Genomic DNA, 23,777 nt, shown 5'->3' with positions numbered 1-23,777 from the left:
GGGTTGAAGGCGACACGTCAATGATCGTATAGAGACGGCGGGTCGTGCCGACACCCAACGAAAGCGAACACACTCACTAAGGGCGAGCGACGCCCACCCCTACTTTAGGTGGTGCTTCGCCCGCCAATTTTTGGAAGGACTCCTCCGTGGAGGGGGCCTACCGTCACCAGGACAATAAAATAAACATTGTAATTTACTGGCTAAGGTTTTCACCTAGTCAGCAGTTTGGGAATATTAGATCAGTACTAACGATAATTGTGTGGGTTTTAAATTCCAGAGCGGTACCGAATTCGGTGCCATGTCAGGTATCGTTCATGATCCTTAGGGTTCCAATTGATCCCATACGATTGTAATTAGAATCGAATTGGACACGTGCAAGTACATGGTTAAGAAGGAAAAGATAAAGGGATTTGAAGAATGATTTTGCAGGTTCATCAATGCACAAATGACAATCTTAGTTAGACCACCCACTGTAGATGTCTTGGTCAATTAGATACCCCGGAAGGATTCAGTCGATCCCATCTACATATATGATAAGCATGGCTGTAGCGCCAGTAACATATAGCCATGATGGGAAGACTAGACCTCTCCAGCACACGTCCCAACCGAATAGGATCCAAACTCAACAGAGATATAAATGATAACTGCTTCTATTTTTTTTTTTGTATATCGACAGCTCATACACAATGGATATGAGTACAGCCTAAAGCATCAGACAGTAAAAAAAATGCAGGAGAGACAGAACAGAAGCATGGGTCTCCCAAATAAACTCGTCAGAGTGATAAACCGCATAGAATGCCACACAGTTCACAGCACTATTGGCCTCCTTGAAGACATAGGTAGCCCGAAAAGCGCCGGCTTCGCCTAAGAGTCGGCAAATATAATAGAGCAACCGCATCCCCCTAAGAGCACTTCCGGTACCCTGGATCTCCTCGATCACCATAGCGGAATCTCCCTCAAGAATGATGCGATCCACCTCCAACCTCCGTCTCGCATAGAAAGCACGCTCCCAAACAGCTCTGACCTCGGCACCGGCAGCAGGCTGATATAGATGATAACTGCTTCCATTGCTAGCTTATAACAACAAAACATTGGTTTGTTATTTTTTACAGTTGGGGATCCGTACGATCATCCTCCTCCTTCTTAGCAAGCTTGTCGATCAATAGTTCCATTGTCTTCTTGTACATAGGCATGAAATGATCATTTATCATAGTTCTGGAAAGCCGGATCTTACTGTATAATTCTCTTGGGGTTTCATAGATACCAACATTGCATTCATCAGGGATGACAGCAACTGGTTCAGCATCCGTAGCTGGCAGTGCGACCATGTGCATGATCCTGCCTGGCGGATAGAACTGGTGTCTCTCCAAGGCATCCGATGACATGGGTTGCTTGCCATCTACTGTTTTTAGCATTGCATGTTCCTCTTCAGTTATTTCTTTCACAGCAGCAGCTTCTTCTTCCTGAGCTTGAGCATTAGCAGCTTCATCCTGCCTGTCAAGTTCCTTTTCCAGGTCAAACCACAACTCACCTTCAGCCATTCCCTCTGCAGCAGAAACATTGGCCGTTTGATCTGCCTGAATGAGCTCCTCTTCCTCTATTTCCTCAAGGTCGGAACCCCTGGAACCGCTGAAGTGCAGTTCATCCACCAATGTTTCGCTGTTGCCATGATCAATAAAAAGAGACTCTGAGTTCCTTCGAGATGTAGCATGAGGTTCCAGTGAAGTTTCCGGTTTAGGGCTTGCAAAAGTACCAACAGCACGACGACGTGCACCCATGCACGACCAGGAAGAGAGTGAGGACCGGCTCCTAGCAACAGCCTGTGCAACATTCTGTGCTTGTTTCATCACCACCTGTGAGTTCATGGGGAGGGAAAAGCAGAACACTAACTTCAAATAACAGAAGATCCAATTAAAGGTTCAAATATTATCTAGTGCCGAGCAAGCTTATTCTCTAAAAGAAACTGTAAGACTTCAATAAGTTGAGTGGAATTGGTGCAAAACCATTCAAAAGTTTAACTGCAAAAGAGTAAGACGATGACAGTTCTTAACAAATGCAAATACAAATGGAGAATAACAGAAAATTCTTTCATGGTGCTATCCCAGAAAGTTCAAGCCAGAAAGTATATAAATTGATGATAAATACAACCAGAGGAGAAGAATTATTAACACTACATCCAGACAAAGTTAATATGATTATCAACATCAGAAATTTTTGAGAAGACATGGTATCTGAAGTGGATCGAATGCATTGATTCCTATATTCCAAAAATGAGGCATGAAATAAATAATAAAAAAAGAGTATCATAGTTAAACAACAAAAGAATAACCATATTTAGTAACCATAACCATCAATTAAGATCAGACTTGATGCAATCCCACACAATAAATTCCCACAAACATATTTTTCCTTAAAACATGAATGATCATTTAACAGATAGTAACTAAATTGCTTTGAAAAATTCCTTTCCAAGCATAAATATCCTTTAATCTGAATCAACTACATAAAGCAGCTAGCACTAACCTAGCAGAGAACCAACTTTTGCAAGGACCTAAGTTGCAATGTCAATTATCTGCTTAATTGGCATAATTATTTGACTTAGTCTATGATTTCAGTAATAGTAAGAAAAATCCTTTTACCTGAGTTTTGCTGGAGACGGGACGTAGAAATGCACCAGCACCTGCAACCCTAGCTCTTGCACCAGATATAGATGGTAGATGAGATCCTATAGCAGATGCAGAACGGTAAACAACATTCAAAAATCTCGTGTGCTGCACTTGATCCCTCAGATCATTTAACCACGATGATGCTGTCACCTGAATAAAATAAACAAAAAATGGATGCTGAATTATAAGGTGAGAAAGAGAGTCCTGAAATCATCATGTAAGAGTCAATGTCTAAGAATGCCTGATGAAATTGGATACAGTATAAAGATTCTGTTATGCAAAAAATATTAATAGCAGCAAAAAGACATAGTATGGATGAACTTCATACAAAATTTTCTTTTAACTACATCACTGACATACTTGGAGCACAAAATCAGAATCCTCTCAAGGTTAATGCATCAATTATCTCGGTGCCATTTCTGTGCATCATCATGTTTAATCCTATATCAAATATTCCAGATCTAAACAAAAATACAATTTAAATATTGATCAGAACTAAAAGCAGATCTCACCACGCTTCATACATTTTACATGATGCAAATTCAAAAACCAGGAAAGTTGCTGAGCTTCATCCAACCCAAAGCCATCATAGTTTGCTTACAAAATAGTACAAAATAGCCACCTGAGGATAGACTCAAATCCAACATACTTTGGAATATAGAAACTCATGCATGAACAGAAACAACCATGCATGAACACAACTGCAATTTAGGTGAATGTTTCTATATGTATTAATGGGTGGATGCTTTTGTATTAAAAGATATACAACTTTAACTTCGGCCTAGTTTCTTCTCGAGCTTCAGCTTGGGTAGAAGAATCTGATGGTCCAGGGCTCCAGGCTAAGTCCTTATCTGTATTTCAGGCTGGAATCTTACCCTAACTGCTCATAATTTTCATCTCCTAGCTTTCGTAACATAGTTAAGACAAATTATCTTGGATTTTAATGCTACCAACATATAAGGGCAGCTTTCACTAACACAAAGCCCATCAACCTATAATTGCAGCAGAATTTTTAAATTATCTGTCAAATTCAAATCATAACATGTAAAAAGAAACCTCTTCAAGCAAGATGAGTTCTACTCCAGATTTCTTAAAACTAAAAACAACATGAAAAACCAGCGATAAATGTGTGGGTGTCATTCGGGGATTAAATGGTCATAAGCGACATACAATTATCATCTTATCATCAAAGCCAACACAATGAGGTTAAAAAGCCATGGATCAAGTTCGAAATATATACAGTAATTCTCATTAAACTTAAAGTCAACTTAACATAAAACAAATGAATCAGACTATAAAGTATAAACTATTAATGCACATATGGCATGCAATATGTAGAAATCAACAGATAATAAGTCAGGACAAAGCGGAAGACATGGAGGTACCTCAGAGCGAAGATCATCTACAGAAGCAGTTGAAAATGTGGGAACCAGGTCAGAGCCATTAATGACAGTAGTAATGAAGTGCTTGCCTGATTCTGCTAAGTCCCAAGTCATGCATGCAGCTGACAAAAACCAAATAATACTAAATTAATCTTGACCATGCATAGAATTATATGTTTTGCAAACCCAAAAACTAACTCATTTGAATTTTTATGATAAAAAGAGCGAATGACCACAAAATCAGGCATTGAGAAGAAAACCTCAGCAGAAGCTAAATGAAAATTTTCGCAGATGCATCCTATAAGTAGAAGCATTGATAGACATGTTTTCCAGACTTAGGAGATTAATTCACCATAATAACATTATAAATCATAAACAGGTGCACAAGGGGAAAAACTACTGCTTCCAGTTATTGGGAAAATGAGTCCATAAAGCATAAGAGAAAAGGGGAAAGGAAAAAAAATGTAAAAAGGTTATGTCAATAATTCTTTAAAGAACTTATCTAAACTTAGCTAAACCAATAGAAAGCTTTCCGGTTCTTTTGCCATGTTCCAGCTTTTAAAAGGTTCTCATTACAAGGTTTTTCAAAGCTAAGATGATTAGGGTGATACAGTACTCAGTAGAATAGCTTCTCAAAGTTTCTAACTGAATGAATGATTATACAAAATTTTGAAGAAGAATAAATGCATATTTACATGCATTTATGTAAAAAACAGATATATCTATATACATATGTAATGGATCAAGATGCAACAACAGCACTCCGAGGATACATGCCTGGAGCAAATGCAACACAAGTACATGTAGAAAATTCTTTGTGTTCCCGAAGAATATATGTTAAAAGTGCAGCAGTGCCACCACCCAATGAATGCCCCACAATCTGGCAATTAAAACAAAGAGTAAGATCACTTGATATTCTGTAAATAAAAGCATAAAATTTATAAAGAGCTATGTGTACAGAAAAGAAACCTTTACACAAAAGCATCTTTTAGTAATAAGAATACAGGAACTGAAGAAACTTCATGCCATCCTCAAATTTCAACTCATTGACTATGCAAAAGGTTCTTCCTCATTTATATTAGTATCTTGATTCAGATAATAGTGCTAACTAGGTGGTACTCCAAAGTGATAGTCCTCAGTAGCTTGCCCTGGCTCTATAGCGCATAATCGGATGCATGAAGAAAATTGTGGTTGAATTACATAGCAACATTTTGCATACAGAAATAATTAGGCATTTTAAAAATGGTAATTAGAATAGCTACTTTGCATGGATCAGTCTTCAGCAGTAAGAAGCTACAAGGGCGTATCAAAAGAATGACTAAATTGAGTATGCTAAGTGGATGTTTGTCACACCTAGGAAGGCCAGAGCTGAAATAAATGCTATCTTGGAGAGGCCAGAGCTGAAATAAATGCTATCTTGGAGCCTCAGATATAACCCCAATAAGAGATGACATCATGAAGGACACTGAGCTATGGGCATGGTAATGAAAATTACATCAACTAGTGCAAGGGTCCCAAAAATAGAGAGGAAAATGCAATCGAAAAGATACATGGATGCTATGGTGAAGAATTTGTGTAGCATATAAGAGAACCCAAATAAATGAGATAACAATAACTCGAGCTGCCTGTACTTATTACACCTGAAACTATTTGAGAACTTGGCCATTCTTTTCATTTTCCAAATTTGTGATGTGCTTTTATTATCATCAAACTATTTACAAAATGGAAAACATTCTTTTTCATTCTGATTAAAAGTTCAGTTTAAAAAATCATTACATAATATATGCATCAATGTATAGCTAAAAATGGTCATATAGCTGAACTTTTCACGGCTTGTAGTTTCCACAAATTATATTGTCAAGGTAACCTCAACTCCATTCCATTGCAGTTTATTACATACTTCATGAAAAATCTTGGTTAAAGTAATTGTCATCCCTCCCCCTCTCACCACCTCTTTTCTGTTTTCCTTCCCTAACGTAACCTAGTACTTTTTCCCCTCTACCTTCTCTCTTTTGTATTTCTGTTTGTGCACTTCTTTTTCATTCCCAACTTCTGAGTGGGTTTCCTTCCCTTCTATTCAACAAAAAGTGGTCCTTAGAGCTCTTACTCCCATTCGTTTTCTATCAGTATGAGGATGAAAGAACTATATTTAATACCCTAAGTGGAGATTTGCAAATTGCAACAATAGCCAGATATGTTTGCCTTCTGTATTGTACCTCTCTGAAAAGTCAATAAGCCACATAGTGATTCTGAATCTAATCATTGATATGGATCCTACAAGCCCACAAACCACCACCCATCCCCACCCCCCAAAATAAAAACATAAACAAGGAAATAAAGGAAAAAGGTGTCATTATCCTACATCTTCACAGCTCTGTAGTTATCACTTTTAATGAATCTAATCAAATAGGTCTTATCTCCCTCATATTATCTATTCTATGGATATCCTTCTTATTTTATGTTCAACTCAACCTATTGTACAAATCATTACATTATGCAACGAACAACCCCAACATAAATACAGTAAATTTTGTCAACCTATAACATTCATTTAAAATGCTATAAAAAAAATTACTAAATGAATATATTGTTTCTCACAAAGGAATAGGATTCAGGAATATTCCCACCTATGATGAAGTTACAAATTAAAAAAGCAAAATCTAGAATTTGGAGTCATGAGGAAATTAAAATAGTTATACCTTGACTTTGTAATCTGGATTCTCGCTAACCGCTTTAAGGAGGCGTGCAGTAGTACATTTTGCAATCCAGCGGGCTGCAGCAACCATTCCACAGTGTGCATAACCTAAGACTAGTTTGCTAACACCACCCTCATCTAAAACTGAGTGGTGAAAAGGGACCACAGCACCAGTTGCAGCGGTCAGCGTATCTTTGATGCTATGAGTCCCCCGAATTAAAAGAAGAAAACATTTGGAATTTTTATCACATAGAATTGTGAAGGCAGGCTTCAAAAGCTGCATATAATGGAAATAGGAGAAACGACCATCACTCTGATGAGGATAGCTAGAACTTTGAAATAAATTAACATCCCGGGACATCTAAGCAATCATTTTTCCACAAAAAGAAGATATCTGGCAAAGCTATTTAATACTTACGCACCCCCGCTTTAGGCTCTTGAAGAAGAACATCTTCTAGGGCATAGCTTGCAGACTCCAAAAAGACTGGGAATGATTTCTTCGAGAAAAGTATGCACAGGTTCAATAACCTTAGGAGATGAATCAGCTCAGCCATAATTTCAGGGCCTTTGAGTTGTACGCAATTACCACCAGCATATGTACTTGCAACATGCAGATTGCCCTGAAAATGCATGTATTAGGTTACCATATGATGAAATTTTACACAAGTAACATCATTCAATTGCAGCAACATCTACTTCAGCAATACGTGTTATGTTATAAAAAGGTCAAGAGTCTAGCAAAATAGAATGATGTTCAAGATCCATGAAGTTACTTAAAGGCCAATTGAGCAATTAACTGTTTGCATGCCATGCAGCAAATAGATTCTTGAGACAAAATGCTACCAAGAGGGGACTTGCCAATAATAAAATAATTTCTTAGTTTCCTATTTTTTATTCAAATATCAACTAACTTTTCTTTTTAAGAAAGAAACATTGATAACATAAGAAACTACGCCACTCTTCAACTTAAGAATATATCCCCGCATGTATTAACAACATTCATGAATTTACACAAAAGAAAATAAGGTGAATTATCTCATAACAACTCAAAAGCAACAAAGAGCAAGTAAAACTTGAATACATCACCAATTATATCATTCAAGTCAGCATCCCATTAAAGAAAAAAAACAATATTATCCATTACACATTTCGGCTCTCAAACTATCACATTACATAAACCAATTTAGCATCTCCTCCTCCTCTTTAGTACAACTCACATTAAGAACCATAACAATCTACCGCCGAAATATGAACAATCTTTCTAAAGTTCATAAAATTAAGAAATTTTCGTACTGACATAAAAAATTCATTTTTTCATAATAGTTCCAAATAATATTCAAAATTGTTCCTTTCGACATCTAATTCTGTTAAAAACTTAAAATTATTCGTAATGGAACTCCACACAAAAGAATCAGCTCCATAGAACTCAAAAAATTGATAAAAAAGGAGATTATAGACTGATGCAAGAGTCCAAACAGGCCGATCCAAAAGCCTACTCGCCTGCCGCCTCATGAGATACTTGATCCCGAAGGCCAAGTCTCCGATCGGCCACTTCCCGAGCGTCTCCGAGTACGTGAACCGGAGCGTCTCCGCCAGCGTCGCCACCGCCTCCCGCCACGTCGCCGGCGGCTGGGCGGGCCCCAGCCGCCGGGAGACCCTCCTCCTCCCCGCCCTCCCCAGCCTCGACACATCCCCGCGGTCCTCCTCCGTCTCCTTCGCCGCCAGACGCCTGTTGAGAAAAAAGTAGAGCAGCATCGCCATCCCGGCCGCCGTCGCCATCGTCGCCGTCGCCATCGGAATTTCCACCACGAATTCCTTCCGAGAACCCGATCGGATATCAAATCGATAGAAAAATTCCCATTTCCTCGAGTTGGGATCCCGAATTTGGGAGTGGGAGAAAGGACGAAGTTGTCGAAGCCGTGGGCATTGGGACCTAATACAAGGGCGCTCTAATGCAGCAGCCCTTCTCTCGTAATAGCGTCAAAAGAAGTTCTTGCAGAATTACTAATCTGTCCTTTAAAATTAATGGTCCCGCTTTTTGCTGGCTATAAAGACCCTATCTTTTGTGTTATTACTATAAAACTTCCTTATCATTTAAAATATTTACCTAAATTCTTGTAGATTGTTTTACTAGATTGATAATAGATAAGGATCCCAACAAGCTAAACCAAGAATAATTTTAAATTGCTCGAGCACTACTTATTTTGTACCTGATTGTAAGATTTCAGCTTGAGCCCAAGCTAAGTTTGATTTATAGCTAAATACTGAATTAAAATTTTTACATGAATATAAAGATCCTATATTGCATCATCTTATTGTATAAAATTTTATATCTATTAAAAATATTTAATTAAATTTTTATAAACTATTTTACTAGCCTATATAGATTAGTAGTAGAAATGGTTGCCACCAAGCTAAGACAGCCATAATAATAAATTGCTTGCTAGCTAAGTCCAAACCTTAATGAATTTTCGATGATGTGTTCTCAAGCTTCCCAAGAATAATTTTTGGATCATTTGTAACTTAAAATCATTGATGCATCTCAAACCCCTTTCTAAAATTTTAGTAATATTTGCACTCTAGTTTTGGTATCATGAACTAAATTGCAAATGTCAACTAGCACTATAAATTGCTTGCTTAATGAAGAGTAGGGGAGGGGGTGGGTATCCTTCCCTGTGAAAACCTTCCTCTGAAAAAAACACTATAAATTACCAAAAAAAATAATTCATGTGATAAAATAAATAGAGGGCTGCCAACCGCTGTTCTAAGTGCGCGGCCACCGACGCGTGGACTTGAGTTGCTAATAAGAAATATAAACACTTTTTTTAACTCCGTTGCATGATATTAATAGATGGATTTAGAACTAAAATGTGAAACAGGAAAATAGTATGGTCTTCTTCTCTGCCCATCGTCGCCGGTGGCCACTTCTACACCACTTCTCCTCGGACGCCGCCGTCAGTGAGCCTTAAGTTTAAGTCTTTTTTTTATTTTTTTTACGAACTTCTTCGCTGTTTTTCTTCAGCGGCGGCCGCTTCGTCACCATAACTCCAATAAAAACAAATAACTCTGCCTTAAGAATTCAGGAAGCACCTTTTTTTTTAATTATATACATAATAGTGAGACGAGAGCACTCAGAAGTTCAGATTAGAGTCCATACATTTTGCGAATGACTTTACATCAAACTAAAACAGGTTAAATCCAAGTTCTAACAATTGAATTGACGCTGCGGGGAAGAATTGCATGAGGATGCTAAAAGGACAAGAGCAGCCAAGATTTCTTTTAATGTATCTCGTAGGACTTTTTAGAAGAAGAGATAGAAACGTACAGATCCAGCCTGTTTTTTTTTTCTTTTTTCACCTTCTTTCTCTTGAGACCATGCTAAGTTGGATGGGTGCCACATACTTGCATGATAGATCATACAAGCATGCAAGACTACAGATCATCTCTCATTAGTCTCGCACGTGGCTGGTGGCGATAGCCAAAGAAAGCTCCTAATTTTTAATCTACTATTTTACATTTTTTAATCAATTAAGAGAATTAAGAGACAGTCTTTAGATGGTTGATTTTGCTTTGAGATTAGTAACTCATGCCCATATGCGGCTGCTCGGCCATGCGCTTGATCACCGTGCGCAGGACATCGCGTCCTAGTGCACGAGATTTTCGTCATTGCTAGGTTACGGGGTTTTGAAAGGATTAGATCTACGGTGAAACTGTTATCATACTTAAAACCCGTGACATCGAAAAAGGCAATTTGTTTTGTTTTGTTTTTGTTTTTTTTTTTTTTTGTGCTAAGTAGGGCTTCACTCATTCACTCAATAAGATCAAATTTATTTTGTTTATTAAAAAATATATATTATAATAATAACAAAAAAAGCTGCCGGTAAATTAATTTTGTCTTCTAGCGGCTGGATGCGTGTGGGACCGCACCGACAAGATGACGCACCACGAGCGAGCATTATTCCAAGCGACATGGTTATGTTCGAACGAGGGACCCGCTGAACCGCGGCGTGGAGAAGTTTGTAGCGCTGTAAGGTACCGGGATCTGATATCGTACGTGAGTGAGGTCCCCTTAATGGACTCCCTTTCTCCCTCTTGCCTTTGGTTTGAGGTTTTAGTCTTGGGTGGCACCACACATTCAGAACATATTTAAATATTTCTACAGTATTAAATTAAAAATATTACAGAAATCAGACCTAATTATCTAGTCTATATCTTGTAAACTATATGCATAGATTATATCTAATATTATAGGATACAACGTTTAGTTTTGTCCATGTCAACTAGACCTCTTTCGGTCTATTTATGTAGGACAGAAAAAAAAATGGTGAGATCAATTATTTTTTTCTATATGATTTAGAGCAGGTGTTTTGGGAAAAAAATAATGTAAATATGGGCTTGGCCTAGTTTATATTCTTGTAAATCTTATTAGATTGTACAAGATCATCCAAACATATCCTTAGTAGGCCTTACCAAAGGTTTTTTTTTGGATTTGGATTTAGATGAAGTGGCTAATTTATCTTAGAGGGACTTAGCTGATTCGTTTGATATTGTGATTTAGATTATTGCATGCCAATTTTTTCCATAGATGCACACCCTCATGTGTTGCATTGAGTGCATTTATCTAACAAAAAAGGAGGCTAGTATTCCTGAAGGTTTTTTTAGTTTTATTTTTTCATGAAGTGGGATAGAGTACGCTTAATCCTCATTACCTAATCAAGTGAATGTGCTTGTTTTGATGGCCGATGATGGCTATTAATTAATACTATTAAACTATTGCAAGTGGGGGGAGATGACGAGTTGGATCATAAAATATTCTTGTGGATATTCTCTTTACACGCTCTCTTAATCTCTTTTTATGGTTAATGTTCAAAGTTTCTCCTCCTTTATGCTTTCTCATCTTTTTTTTGGGTAAAATGGATAAATTAAACCATATGAGTGTAAATAAATCCGTGAGAATCAACACAAAATATTAAATAGTGGATGAGGAAGATATATGGTAGAATCCTATAACATAAATCTAATATAATCAGCTACATTAGATGCCTTCTCATCAGCTATACAATTAGCTTTCTTGTAAACATGAGAAATCTCAATAAAACATAATGTACACATCATTTACCTTCAATCTTGTAGAAGATGATGAAAATTAATTTCATCATGTAGTGATTTTGAAAGCTAATTAATGATTTTCATAGAATCTCCATCCAAATAGATATAAGTCGTCTTCAATGTCTGAGCAGTATAATTCAATCCTTCCTATATGACACGTAATTTTACTATTAGAACAGACGTATCAAAAATTCTAACAACACCTGCAACCACTTTGAAATTCACTTTTCAAGCTTATTGCAGTATTTGTTATCTTATGCCATAGGTGCATCTCCATTCTACTTATCTTGCTTTAAGCATTAAAAAACATAAAGCAGTACTAAAGTGGTAGGCTTTTCCTTGAACCTCTTGCCATAGTCTCAGCCAACCTGATGACCAATCAAGGCTTTAAGAAATCATCACACTAGATCATCGAATTGATTGCCATAGTAGGCTTTTCATATTAGCAGGAAATTATTTTCTTTTTTCTCAAAACCATTATAATATTTACTAGATGATTATGCCCATGTCCACATTTTAATGCACATTTCCATCTTGGTGGCTGTCCCCATACTAGCAACAGATGAACACAATACAATTCCATTGCACAATGTCTCATCAATCCCACCCTCATCCAATTTTGACCAGGCAGAAAAATAATATCCAGAAGAGTAGGAGGATCCACCAATTTTTTCACAAATCTAAAAAAAATAATAAAGTTTTCTTTTAGAGATCATCAAAAAAAATCTGTTTTTGATACATGCGAGAATATGCAATGATGGAAAGGAAGTAAGTTCAACAATAATATATCATAACTATTCCTGCTGTAAAATTGTTTTGTTTTTGTTAGCAATTCCAGCAAATGAGCAAAGTTACATGTTGAGTTGAAACAGTGACTCAAGGATACTGCTAAGGATATTCAATATGATTCACTGAACACCAACTGATACCCAGTAAGCAAGTTAAATTTAAGTTACATTTTGCTTCGGTAAAAAGCCCGAAAAAACAAATTTCACCTCCGCGGATAACTTATCATTCCTCAGCTGATTACAATCATCCAAATCAGTTCTTACAGCTTTGATTATCGATACAAATGTAAATGAGTTCCCTCATAAGCATTGGTGAAGCTATTGTGTATAGCTTATATGAGCCGAAAGAATGTCAAATGAAGAACTCAAATTGCTATACACATTGATGGGGAATACGTTATTTCTTCTTTATTAAGCTGCAACATCTGGCTGCAACCGAGTGCAGAAGCAAGGAAAGAGTGCAAAAATGTCCATATATTGTTAATCAGAAGGGCCAATCATTTTCTCTGGTACCACAAGTTCATCAAATTCTTGTTCTGTTAGGACTCCCAGGTTAAATGCAGATTCCTGTAAGAAAGAAAAAGTTTTTCACATAATAAGTGAACATAAAAATAATATGCTGAACATAAAAATGCAAATAAGTGAAAAATAACAGGCGATTACATAAGCAACAATCTAGATCAAAGTTCGACATCTTGATATTGGATGCCGTACCGGTGCCACACTAGCAATGTATTAGTACGGTATGGTATGGAATCTTTTCGGCATACCGAATGTTGGTACGCCTCCCATACTGGTACTGAACTAGCACAGTATGGTACGCTTCGTACCATCTTGTTCAGGCCGGTACAGTAAACCGTGATCTAGATAACATCTGCAGCATTCTTTATTATATGATTACCATAGTGTAAAATTGATAACTTCCACCTAGAATTAACCAAGGCTGCTTGGTACGCCTCCCATACTGGATACCTGTGTTGAACCGGTACGGAACGGTATATCCTGTACTGTCTAGTTCAGACCGTTACGTTGAACCATGATCTAGATAGCATCCGCAGCATTTTTCATTACATGATTACTATAGTGTGATATTGATAACTTCCAACCAGAATCAGCCAAGGCTGTTCAATGACCACCTCGGTCACTCTCTTCCTTTCTCTCCTCTACCAGAGCCACCTCTGTCAACCCCCCCGTTCCTCCTCTCTCCAACACCAGACCCGACCCTCCTGACCTCAAAAGCATCTTAACCACTGAGAGCTCCACCACCAAGTAGTTTTCTTTGTTCTCTTCTCAATCCTCATCTACACCTCCACCCACTTAACCAACAGAAAGTTTAAGTGATGAAAGCCACAAACATCTAGAATAGGATAAGAAATCAAAGTGCAGATGAGACCTAAAGACAAGCAACCAATCAAAATCCTTTGCTTATCTGGAAAGAGTTTCACGAGAGGCGAGAGCTATAACTTTAGCAGTCAAGCTCTTGTTATACTGCAGCCATCATAACCCAAATGCTATACAGGAAATTTGTAAAACCCAAATGTTGACCCAGAAGGATGACATAGGCTCGACTACTTGCCATTAACAACATAGGGAGAAAGCAAAATCATCTGTTCAGGATGGATCAGCAGAACAAGTAGACAAATTTTCATACAGCATATACCCCCTCGGTATCTATAAGTGCACTAATTGTTTTTCTAAGCACCCTATTAGATACTTATAAATGGTGTGGACTGATGAACTATGAGGTCAACATTAAATTTTGGAAATCAATGGATCTTTATTTCATATTTAAAAAGAAAACTTCTTCACCGGAACTACTACTATAATACTTGATGAACAAGCATCTGTCTATGGATATTTTGTTAAACTTCAACACCATGGACTCATGATATATCTCGCAGTCTAGTAGTTGGATTAGCAAGGTACTCTTATCATGCTTGAGAAGAGTTGCCATGCATGAGAATACGCCATAGGATGCCTCTACAACTAGAAATATGGGTAAACAGAAGCAATTAACTAAAAACTAACTAGGCAACAAGCGCCACCTATGTGATGACATAAGTTTATCCTGTGGACTGATTGAAAGTTTGTACACATAATTACCAATTTAGAAACGAACAGAACTGCTTAAGTAAGCAGTTATGTAGTTCCCATGTAAATTTTGGAACTCTGGCAACAAAAGGAGTAGCATTACTGAATGTGTAAAAGTAATAAGATGACAGTATACTATCCTCACCTTCAGTGTACTGCCTTCTTTGTGAGCTTTCTTGGCAACAGCAGCAGCCTTATCATAGCCAATTTTCTGCATTAAAATGAAAAATCAAAGACCATATGTAAGTTACAGGACCATCGAAAACAACTGTCTAGCAATAAAGCCACAAATGGTGGCTGTACAAAGCAAACTTACAGGGTTCAAAGATGTAACAAGCATCAGGGACTGTTAGAGATTTCCATGAACAAAGAAGGAAATTATCCGTTAGATATCGAAAACCACGGAGAGATTCATTAAGATGAAGATTTGATGTAACAAAATTTACCTCGTGCAACAACTTGGAAATCCTTTCACTGTTTGCTTTGATTCCCCTGACACAGTTCTTCTCAAAGGATGAGCATGCATCCCCCAGTAACCTCAGAGACTGCCAACAAAAATAAAAGCACTTGTTGCTTCAAACATATATCTTGGAAAAGACGGTCAAATTTTCTTTTTCTTTTTAACTTTTGGTATACATAATCAAAGTCAAGATTGACCAAAGTGCAACAGATTCATCATGTTCATCGAAGTTTTGATGATTCAAATTCAAATTATGATTACAAGAACATACTCGAAGAAGAGCACTAGCAATCAAGGGCTTGTAAACATTGAGTTCAAAATGACCATTTGATCCACCCACTGTAATGGCAACATGATTACCCATCACCTGCACCAAAAAAAGGCATTAGTTTAATTACGCTCAAATAAAAGGAAGACTCATGACAATATGCAGCTGAACTTATTCAAACAATAACCAAGGTTTGAACTTTGAAGTTTTCACCTAAAGCTGAAACGGATCAATTTTGGCCTAAGTTATTCCATTTCAGCCAAAGCATCTTTGCGTAGGCTGAAACTTCATACAAGATCCACAACCAAGTTTCCTGTCAGGGGTTTTGGCCAGTTTCAGCTAACACTAATAAATTTCAGTCCATCGTTGGAAAATTTCAGTGGTTTGGAAGAAAACGAACAGTTTCAGCCAAACCTAAATCAAATTCTGGGTCAATTCTTGGCATACTGTGCTCTCTCATGGGTTATGAATCAAGATTTTAGAAAGCATGGTATGGCACTACACTAATTATGGGTATGGTACAAACTCAGGCATAAGACCTAAGCATGCGTGATGCATCTATAAATTATAGTACTTTATAAACATCTTTAATAACTAATTTAATATGTTTGTTACGATCATATAAAGTAACTGTTTGGAGGATTGGTCCAACTAATTATATGCTAATCATAAGAGAAGGGAGCCAACCTGAGCACAGACCATGGTAAGAGCCTCACACTGGGTAGGATTAACTTTCCCCTGTAACAAAAACACCATTTGCCAATCATAGTATGAATGGTACAATGCATGCAAAAGATATAAGATCAAAAATTCATACAGAGAGACCTTGAGAACATGTCATCTACCTCTGAATTTTAGCACTCAAGAAAGGTGGAAATTTACTAAAAGGATATAATACAGATCTTTTTTGCAGAACTAACTCAGATAGAGCCTTAAGTTCAACATACGACTTTCTTCCCAAGCTCCTAGAGAGAGAGAGATTCAAGGAAAGGTACATACAGGCATAATGCTGCTTCCTGGTTCATTTTCAGGTAGGATAAGCTCACCAAGTCCGCAGCGTGGACCACTGCGAAGGGGGAAAGCAAAAAACTGTGAATTCCTGCAAAAAGACAGTAGCCCCAAAACAAAACACAGGATATGTGCATACACACACACACACACACACATATATATAATTACAGAAAGTAATTACCTTCCCAAAAGTCGTATGTCATTTGCAATCTTCACAAGAGAAGCAGAAATTGTGTTTAAGGCTCCACTAGTCTCAACAAAAGCATCATGAGCTGCCTGGTGCAGAAATAAATAAGTGACTTAGAATCAATAGCAAATATGAGAAGCTGACAAAAGAACACGTACTGCAACTCCAAAATATGCAAAAGCAATTGAAAAGCTGCATTTAGGACTTTGACATTGAATTGCTTTCATGTTTTGACTATAGTAATGCACGAAACGACAAAAAGCAATCGGCTTGATGGAAAAGAAACAAAGAATGGCACTAACAATGATTTGAATCGAATGGTGAATACATCCAAATCACCCAAGAGTTTCAAAACTAGATAGGTGGACTTCCAAGAAATATTGACTAAAAGTTTTAGATGCTAACAAAATACACAATTTGAAAGAAGATAAAAGATGTATAGAGTGAAAGCCAGTTGCAAATCACAGTCAAGATGATGCTTCTATCTACAAATCCATGTAAAATTATTGCCATAAACTAGAAGCTTATCCCAGCAGTCAAGCAGAGATTTCTTGGTGTATAGCAAAGAAACAACTACTCAGAACTTGATAAGTTGTTTAATTTTTAAAACTGTTTCATAAGCTAACAAATTACTTGTATTTTAAATTCTATCAATAATGCATTGCATGATAACATGCTACCCAGTTTATTCAGTAGCTGCTAGATAGATGGCACTCAAGGTTCCTGCCAGAAAGTAAAAGGAGCCTCCCTCTTGCTAACAGATAAGAGAATATTTGTTAAAGATTATGAATACTAACTAATGCTTCAAACTTGTTCTCTGCCGTGACAAATGGAAGATTGGTTTCCTCAGCTACTGCAGCAGCAATTTTAACATCAAATCTGGAATAATATGCGAATATAAAGCAGGGTTAGATTATATCTGACATAACAAAGTAGTATAAATAAGTTGAAGTCTAGTCTAAAATATTAGGTGAGTACACTATAACTAAAAGGGTAATTTGTTCTTCTATAACTAAAAGGGTAATTTGTTGTACCAGGAAGAGGAAAGAAGAGATCTGAAGAGGAAAGACGCAAGAAAAAATACTCAATAGAACTATTTTGGCCAACAAAATACCTAAATCTGATAAGAAGAATTATTCTAGTAGAGCGCAATACTAGGTAAGTTGGTATAGATCAGTTGGTTCTTGAGAAAATTCTGTACATCTCTCAACCTTGATCTTCAAAATATCGATAAATGAGCAACAACAACTCATTTGACACATGACAAGACATGAACATGGCAAGGGGACAACAAACTAACTGATGCATCATGTCGTAAGGTCACCAAATTTGTGAAACTTCAGGAATCATGGGCACCAAAAAAGGATGCTCTTCAGTCAAACATACCCCTTTTTTGAGTTTAACCCAGTTCCGACAGCGGTGCCACCTTGTGCAAGCTGCTTGAAGTGAGAGTTCAAATGAGATAGCGCAATCAAGCCAAGAATTTGTTTGCACAGACATAAAAAATTAAGTAGCTTACCTGATACATGCGAGGCAAAGTATCTGTTATTCGATCAATAGCATATTTGACCTGCAAACAAAGTTGTACAAATTAATGACTGAACGACTGATCATTGATCTAGATAGCCACATTATGCCATAAACAAATTGGAAGTGAATATAAAGCAGTAGAGATACCTGTGTAGCATACCCACTGAACTCTTGGCCTAGAGTTAAAGGAGTTGCATCCTGAGTATGTGTCCGCCCAATCTTGATGATATCTTTGAACTCAACACACTGAAAAATCAATGAAGATAAAGAATAAATAAGGATAGAGTAATATGTCAGAATAAAAAAAAAAAGACAAGATCATGCGTCCTCAAGAAAAATATAACAGCTTCCACTTTAATCATAACCATATAAAAATGAAAACAATAAGGAGGTAATGACTTGTCTTAAGTATGGAACAATGGGTAGAGTGATAGCCATAAGACTTCAAGACTTGCTATATGTTAGAATTTTGGGCATCAAAAAGGACTGAGACATGGATTCTGAAGTGTAACAGAGACAAGAATGATGAGATGAAAACATAGTAAATGAATGCTAGTGTCACATAAATAAATTCAGATCTATGTAAGAAAGTATTGGCACAACGAATTCATTATGCATTATAGTGTCACATAAGTAATTTCAGATCTACATAAGAAAGTATTGGCACAACGAATTCATTATGCATTATAACTTAAGATAATTTTTAAGTTATGAGATCAAAACTATGTCTGAAATAATTAATCAAATGTGAGTTAGATATTCAAGCATAAACTATTAGTGACAGATTTTATGTTATGCAACTTGCAACTAGCTCTAATAAAATGGAAATATATATTGCAGTTAAATTATTTCAATCATATTTATCTGGAGAAGATAACAGAAAAATCTCAACCTTGGAGTGAAGTGAGCTGTGCAACTGTTTCAAGTTTGGTATAAACTTTGAATTGACTTCTACAGCTGCAGCTATGTGCATAACCTGAAAAGGAGCAAGCACATCTCCTGTTAGTATGGAGCCACAAAATAGTCTGCAAGACCCTGGTGTGCTTTATCAATAGATATCACTTTTTGAGATATTTCACCAGATCTAAACTACTCAAGTCACAAAAGTAATAGGATATATTGGCATGATATATAAAAAAGTTACGAGGTAAAGATAAGCATATGAAACACTAAGTAATACTGTGATACATTGCAAGAAGTCCAGAACCCTACCTAGTGCAATTAATTTTAATTCAAAAAAATCAGATAAAGTATCTTTAGAATTACAGGAAAGCCTCCCAACAGGCAAATGAACACAAGATGCTTATGTTACATGATCTTTTGGCAATAGCCACACATCTCATACTACTAAAGCATGGAACTACAGGAATTTATAAATCATGTACAGCCTATGTTTCACAGGAGCACAGTAAATTTTAGTTTAGCAAATATATGCTTACAGTAGGAAATGTATCATTTGAAGATTGGGCCCTGTTGACATGGTCATTTGGATGTACAAACTTTTCACCATGTTTATGACCAAGAATCTCAGCTGCCCTGTTTGCAATGACCTGGATATTGAAAACAAGACCATAATGAATCAGAAAATATAAGAAGGAAAACAAATACATGACTGTCAGCAATGTGCATCAATCCACAGAAGAAAACAACAACATCGTCATGCTGGAAGAAAAGGAAAGATTCTCTGATAAAACACTAAGTGATGCTCATGGCCTAAAATAATTAGCACCCATGCCTACAATAAATTGCTGACCATGCACAAAAGTGCACATGGACGCACATCATCGAGACGTATAGGCATTACACCCGCTTTCACAAGATGGAACTGAATATGATACCATTTTTTTTGTTAAGTAATGATGGTACAGAAATGCATGCTGGACAAAGTTTTCTGTCACCAAACATGCGCGCACATGCAGCACCAAGGTCAGAGTGATAGGTAGAGAAGATAGCATTAATCTGGAAGACAGGAGTGCAAACACTTCCCCATCTCCAACATTACTCAGCGGCAAGCATTGCTTTAAATCTAGCCTAAAACCCAATGATGATAATATGGGAAAAAATTACACTGTTCAATGCAGCAAATAGCCTAGTCTAGAAAAACCAACACATGCAACGACAGAATAACCAAAACCCAGCAACATACTAAGGTCAAACTAAAGTAAGCATTACAAAAAACAAGACAAGTTCATCGATGAATTCAGTAAGTATAGACCATGTCTTAAGACATATAAAAGAACCCAATTTGACCTTTATTTTTTGAGTTAATAAATGGATAACACTGACTTGATCTACGTAAGCAAGCGAAGATCAAAAGTTTATTATGAAAAATAATTAGTTACTAAAGAGATGCCGCCACAAAATTATAAATCATGATATATTATGTTGGCAACCATCATATAGCATCATGGGATACCTATGTACGAGTAAATGTCCAATTGGAAAGCCACATGGTTGGGTCCACCGATATCATAAGCCTGCAAGAACCTAGGATCATCCATAAAAACCCAAGGACATCCACTGCTGTCATTCTTCCAAAGAAGCCCATAAACAGGCCGAAAATAGAGGGGAAAATGGCTGAAAAAGTTTTCATGCAGTGGTTTAAGGAGAATTCCTCTTTTGCGGGCAATATGAATTAATACCAACAAGACTCAAATTCTGCTTCTAGTAAGTTATTAGTCCACTGGAATTCCCTTCCAAATACTTTCCATGGCCACCAAGCCTATCAAGACATCAAACTCATTTTTCTCTTTTAACACAGAATATTTTATTATACTAAAACTACTATGGAAACTACAATCTTTTGTTTGCTTGTAAAATCTTGCATATGTATTGCATTTATGCAAGTTTTGCAAGAATTTGAATTTAATATGCAAACTTGATAGATTCATTGAGAAAGTAAGATATTTGGGCCTTTCCATACTGACCTCATTGGCATTCATATTGCTTTGAGTGCCACTGCCAGTTTGCCAAATGACAAGTGGGAAATGATCATTCAATTTTCCCTCAGCAACCTCTTGGGCAGCTTGCATAATTGCTCTCCCAATGGATGGATCAAGACCGTATTCCATATTTACCTGCAGTAGAATATTCTGTGCTTAAAAGCCAAATAGTGAAGCGCAATCAACAAGATTCAGCTTAAGTGTGGATAAAGAAAACATCTATACCACTAGAATGTTAGGTAAGCTTTAGACACCAAGGACTTATTTGGTTCGCAGGAAGAATTTTACCTCACTGAAGTGATTTGCCTGAGAAGCTGATGTCTGGGTACATGATACCTGGGAAAATCATTTTTGTACGTTTGTTTGACCATAGAAAAGTGATATAAAAAATATATTTTTCAGAATGACTTATATTTAGTTGAGCATTTACTTTCTTAGGAAAGTTGTATAAAATACCTATTATGCTCTTAATAAAGTTGTGTAAAATACCTATAAAACATCACATGCATAACTTTTAATAGCTATTTTTATTAAATCTAAAATATTTTTAAGTATTTAAAAATATATATTAAAAATATTTATTGTGTTGAGTTTTTAGAGTTCTAACGATTTTTAATAGTTAGACAACTTACTTATTTTGTGGTAATTTTGAATAGTTATTAATATATTATTTATATTAAAATTACCACAACTTCTTTATATTGGGGTTATTTTTAATAGTTTAAGATTAACTATTAAGAGTAGCTATTACGAATATCATGATGGGTTGAGGGTATTTTTGGTAAAAAAATGCCACAATTCTGAGTCCGTGAGAGTGGCTTTTCTATATCCCACATGAGTTTTTTTTTTCCATGAAATGTAGAAAACATATTCTTATGAAAAAGTTACTTTTCCATCTTTCTCTTTGAAACCTCCAACCAAATATGAGGCATTTTTTTTCATTTTTCCGTTAACCATACTTTCCCCCCTCCTCTACCAAAGAACCAAATGAGTCCTAAACTAATTGTATCTAGGGAAAAACGGTTATTACCATGCATTCTTGGTGAAATTTTCGGGATACCCTAATACTAGGGGGAAAAGGAGAGAGACATTGTAATTGCGAGTTTCCATGATGTGTATACTTTACAAGATGATAATAGAGAACTGCTAGCTGAATTTGCAACTCATGTGTTACATAGAAAATAGATATGCTCTTATACAAAGATGAATCAACATCATATTCAAAAGAAGTGCAGAAATGGAAAAAAAAAAAAAGGTAATAGTGATAAGTGACATTTTAAGGGGAAGATAGTTTTTAATGTTAATATTGCATATAAATTATTAGTCAGAAATAAAGCAAAAGATGAACATGTGAATCCAAGATTATTTCTGTGCAAACCATAATCATGGGAAAATAAGATTCTTGGGAAGGGACCGATATGCATTCCACAAGAATATTCAACATATTTTCATATCCATTCTCAAAACTAATCAAAAAATGCACTAAGTCCATCCACATAAACCAGTTGACAGACTACATTTAACATCTAGTAGCGATAGAACAGAACATACGCTAATTGACTTATCTTGTGATGTTTGGTATTTGACTTCAGCATATCAAGAGAGCTATAAGTTGGCATGTTTCCCTTATAATGATCTTCTACAACTTGGTTCATGTGTAGAGAAAACCTCATTCATGCTGCATCTTTGTCCATATACAATAGTTTATCTACTAGTTATCCAAGGCTTTTTTTATGCCATGTCACCGAAAGACTTGGTTTTTACCGATCCCAGACAAGCTCCAACAAAATTTTAACACCAAAATTCTTCCTCGTTATACAATAAATTGCCTTTACTATTTTTTTCCTTTTGAATTAGCAAATTTTAAAAAACAAATGTACATCAAGTTAATGATGTACAAAGAATAGATCAAACTAAGCAACCAAATCTTGACAAGAGAAATCGACAATTACATTAAAAGGAAAAAAATTATATATAGCATGCATTATAATATCAACAAAAGTAGAGGAAATCCATCAATCCAAAAAATTAAAATAATTATATGTCTTATTAGATATATCTAATCAAAAACACCGACCTTAGCGGCGCATTTCTTAAGGATGCCAAATGCCCGAATGATTGGCTCTGGCATTTGCTCTCTCTGACCTCCAATATCAAAATTCTGCAGCGATCTCTGTGTTTGAGCCCCCCACAACCTTAAAAAATCACCAAAAATTCATAAAAACAAGAGAAATTATTCAAAACACTGAAACAAACATCTAAAACATGGTATATACTCAGAAAACATCAACAAAACCGATATACAGAAACACGAACTAAACCAAGAACTGAGAACAACGAGGATCAAAGGCACGAACTTATCGGCCGGGACCATCATGGGGCCGAACGTGTCCCTCTCCTCCCTGAACGCCGTCGAGAGAGGCCGGCATAGCGCCGACTGAAGCATTCCAGCGTCCAACGTCGATGTCGTGTTGGAACTGTCGGCTGGCTGCCGTGATGCACTGACCGTCACCATCGCTCCCAAATCCTAAGCTCTAATTCTAAGAAAGAAATAGAGGGAAAAATTGAGAAGTGTCACGGGCTTGAAATTACTTCAGGCATCCATGCAGGAGCTCCACTTGCCGAGGTAAAAGAGTGTTTGAGAGAAT

At 36.6% G+C, this 23,777-nt stretch overlaps 2 protein-coding genes across 2 annotated transcripts; both read right to left on the bottom strand.

Moving 5' to 3' along the window:
* Positions 1–631: 631 nt before the first annotated feature.
* On the bottom strand, positions 632–8,701 carry LOC103711439. Its single transcript, XM_008797578.4, has 7 exons — positions 8,244–8,701; positions 7,166–7,363; positions 6,748–7,020; positions 4,826–4,928; positions 4,052–4,170; positions 2,640–2,816; positions 632–1,853 (listed from the first exon to the last, which is right to left on the bottom strand). The coding sequence occupies exons 1-7, from the start codon at positions 8,535–8,537 to the stop codon at positions 1,107–1,109; spliced, it is 1,911 nt and encodes a 636-aa protein (XP_008795800.2). The 5' UTR covers positions 8,538–8,701; the 3' UTR covers positions 632–1,106.
* A 4,068-nt stretch (positions 8,702–12,769) lies between these two features.
* Positions 12,770–23,777, bottom strand: LOC120105686 (fumarate hydratase 1, mitochondrial-like). Its single transcript, XM_039118359.1, has 17 exons — positions 23,487–23,777; positions 23,207–23,324; positions 21,115–21,264; positions 19,627–19,737; positions 19,080–19,163; positions 18,335–18,433; positions 18,177–18,227; positions 18,044–18,093; positions 17,455–17,536; positions 16,652–16,746; positions 16,459–16,525; positions 16,147–16,197; positions 15,463–15,558; positions 15,178–15,276; positions 15,048–15,077; positions 14,877–14,942; positions 12,770–13,207 (listed from the first exon to the last, which is right to left on the bottom strand). The coding sequence occupies exons 1-17, from the start codon at positions 23,642–23,644 to the stop codon at positions 13,121–13,123; spliced, it is 1,494 nt and encodes a 497-aa protein (XP_038974287.1). The 5' UTR covers positions 23,645–23,777; the 3' UTR covers positions 12,770–13,120.

Source organism: Phoenix dactylifera, unplaced genomic scaffold, assembly GCF_009389715.1.
Source record: "Phoenix dactylifera cultivar Barhee BC4 unplaced genomic scaffold, palm_55x_up_171113_PBpolish2nd_filt_p 000343F, whole genome shotgun sequence".
NCBI lineage: Eukaryota > Viridiplantae > Streptophyta > Magnoliopsida > Arecales > Arecaceae > Phoenix > Phoenix dactylifera.
The sequence above is the reverse complement of the archived record's forward strand: the minus strand, read 5'-3'. Positions and strand labels throughout refer to the sequence as shown.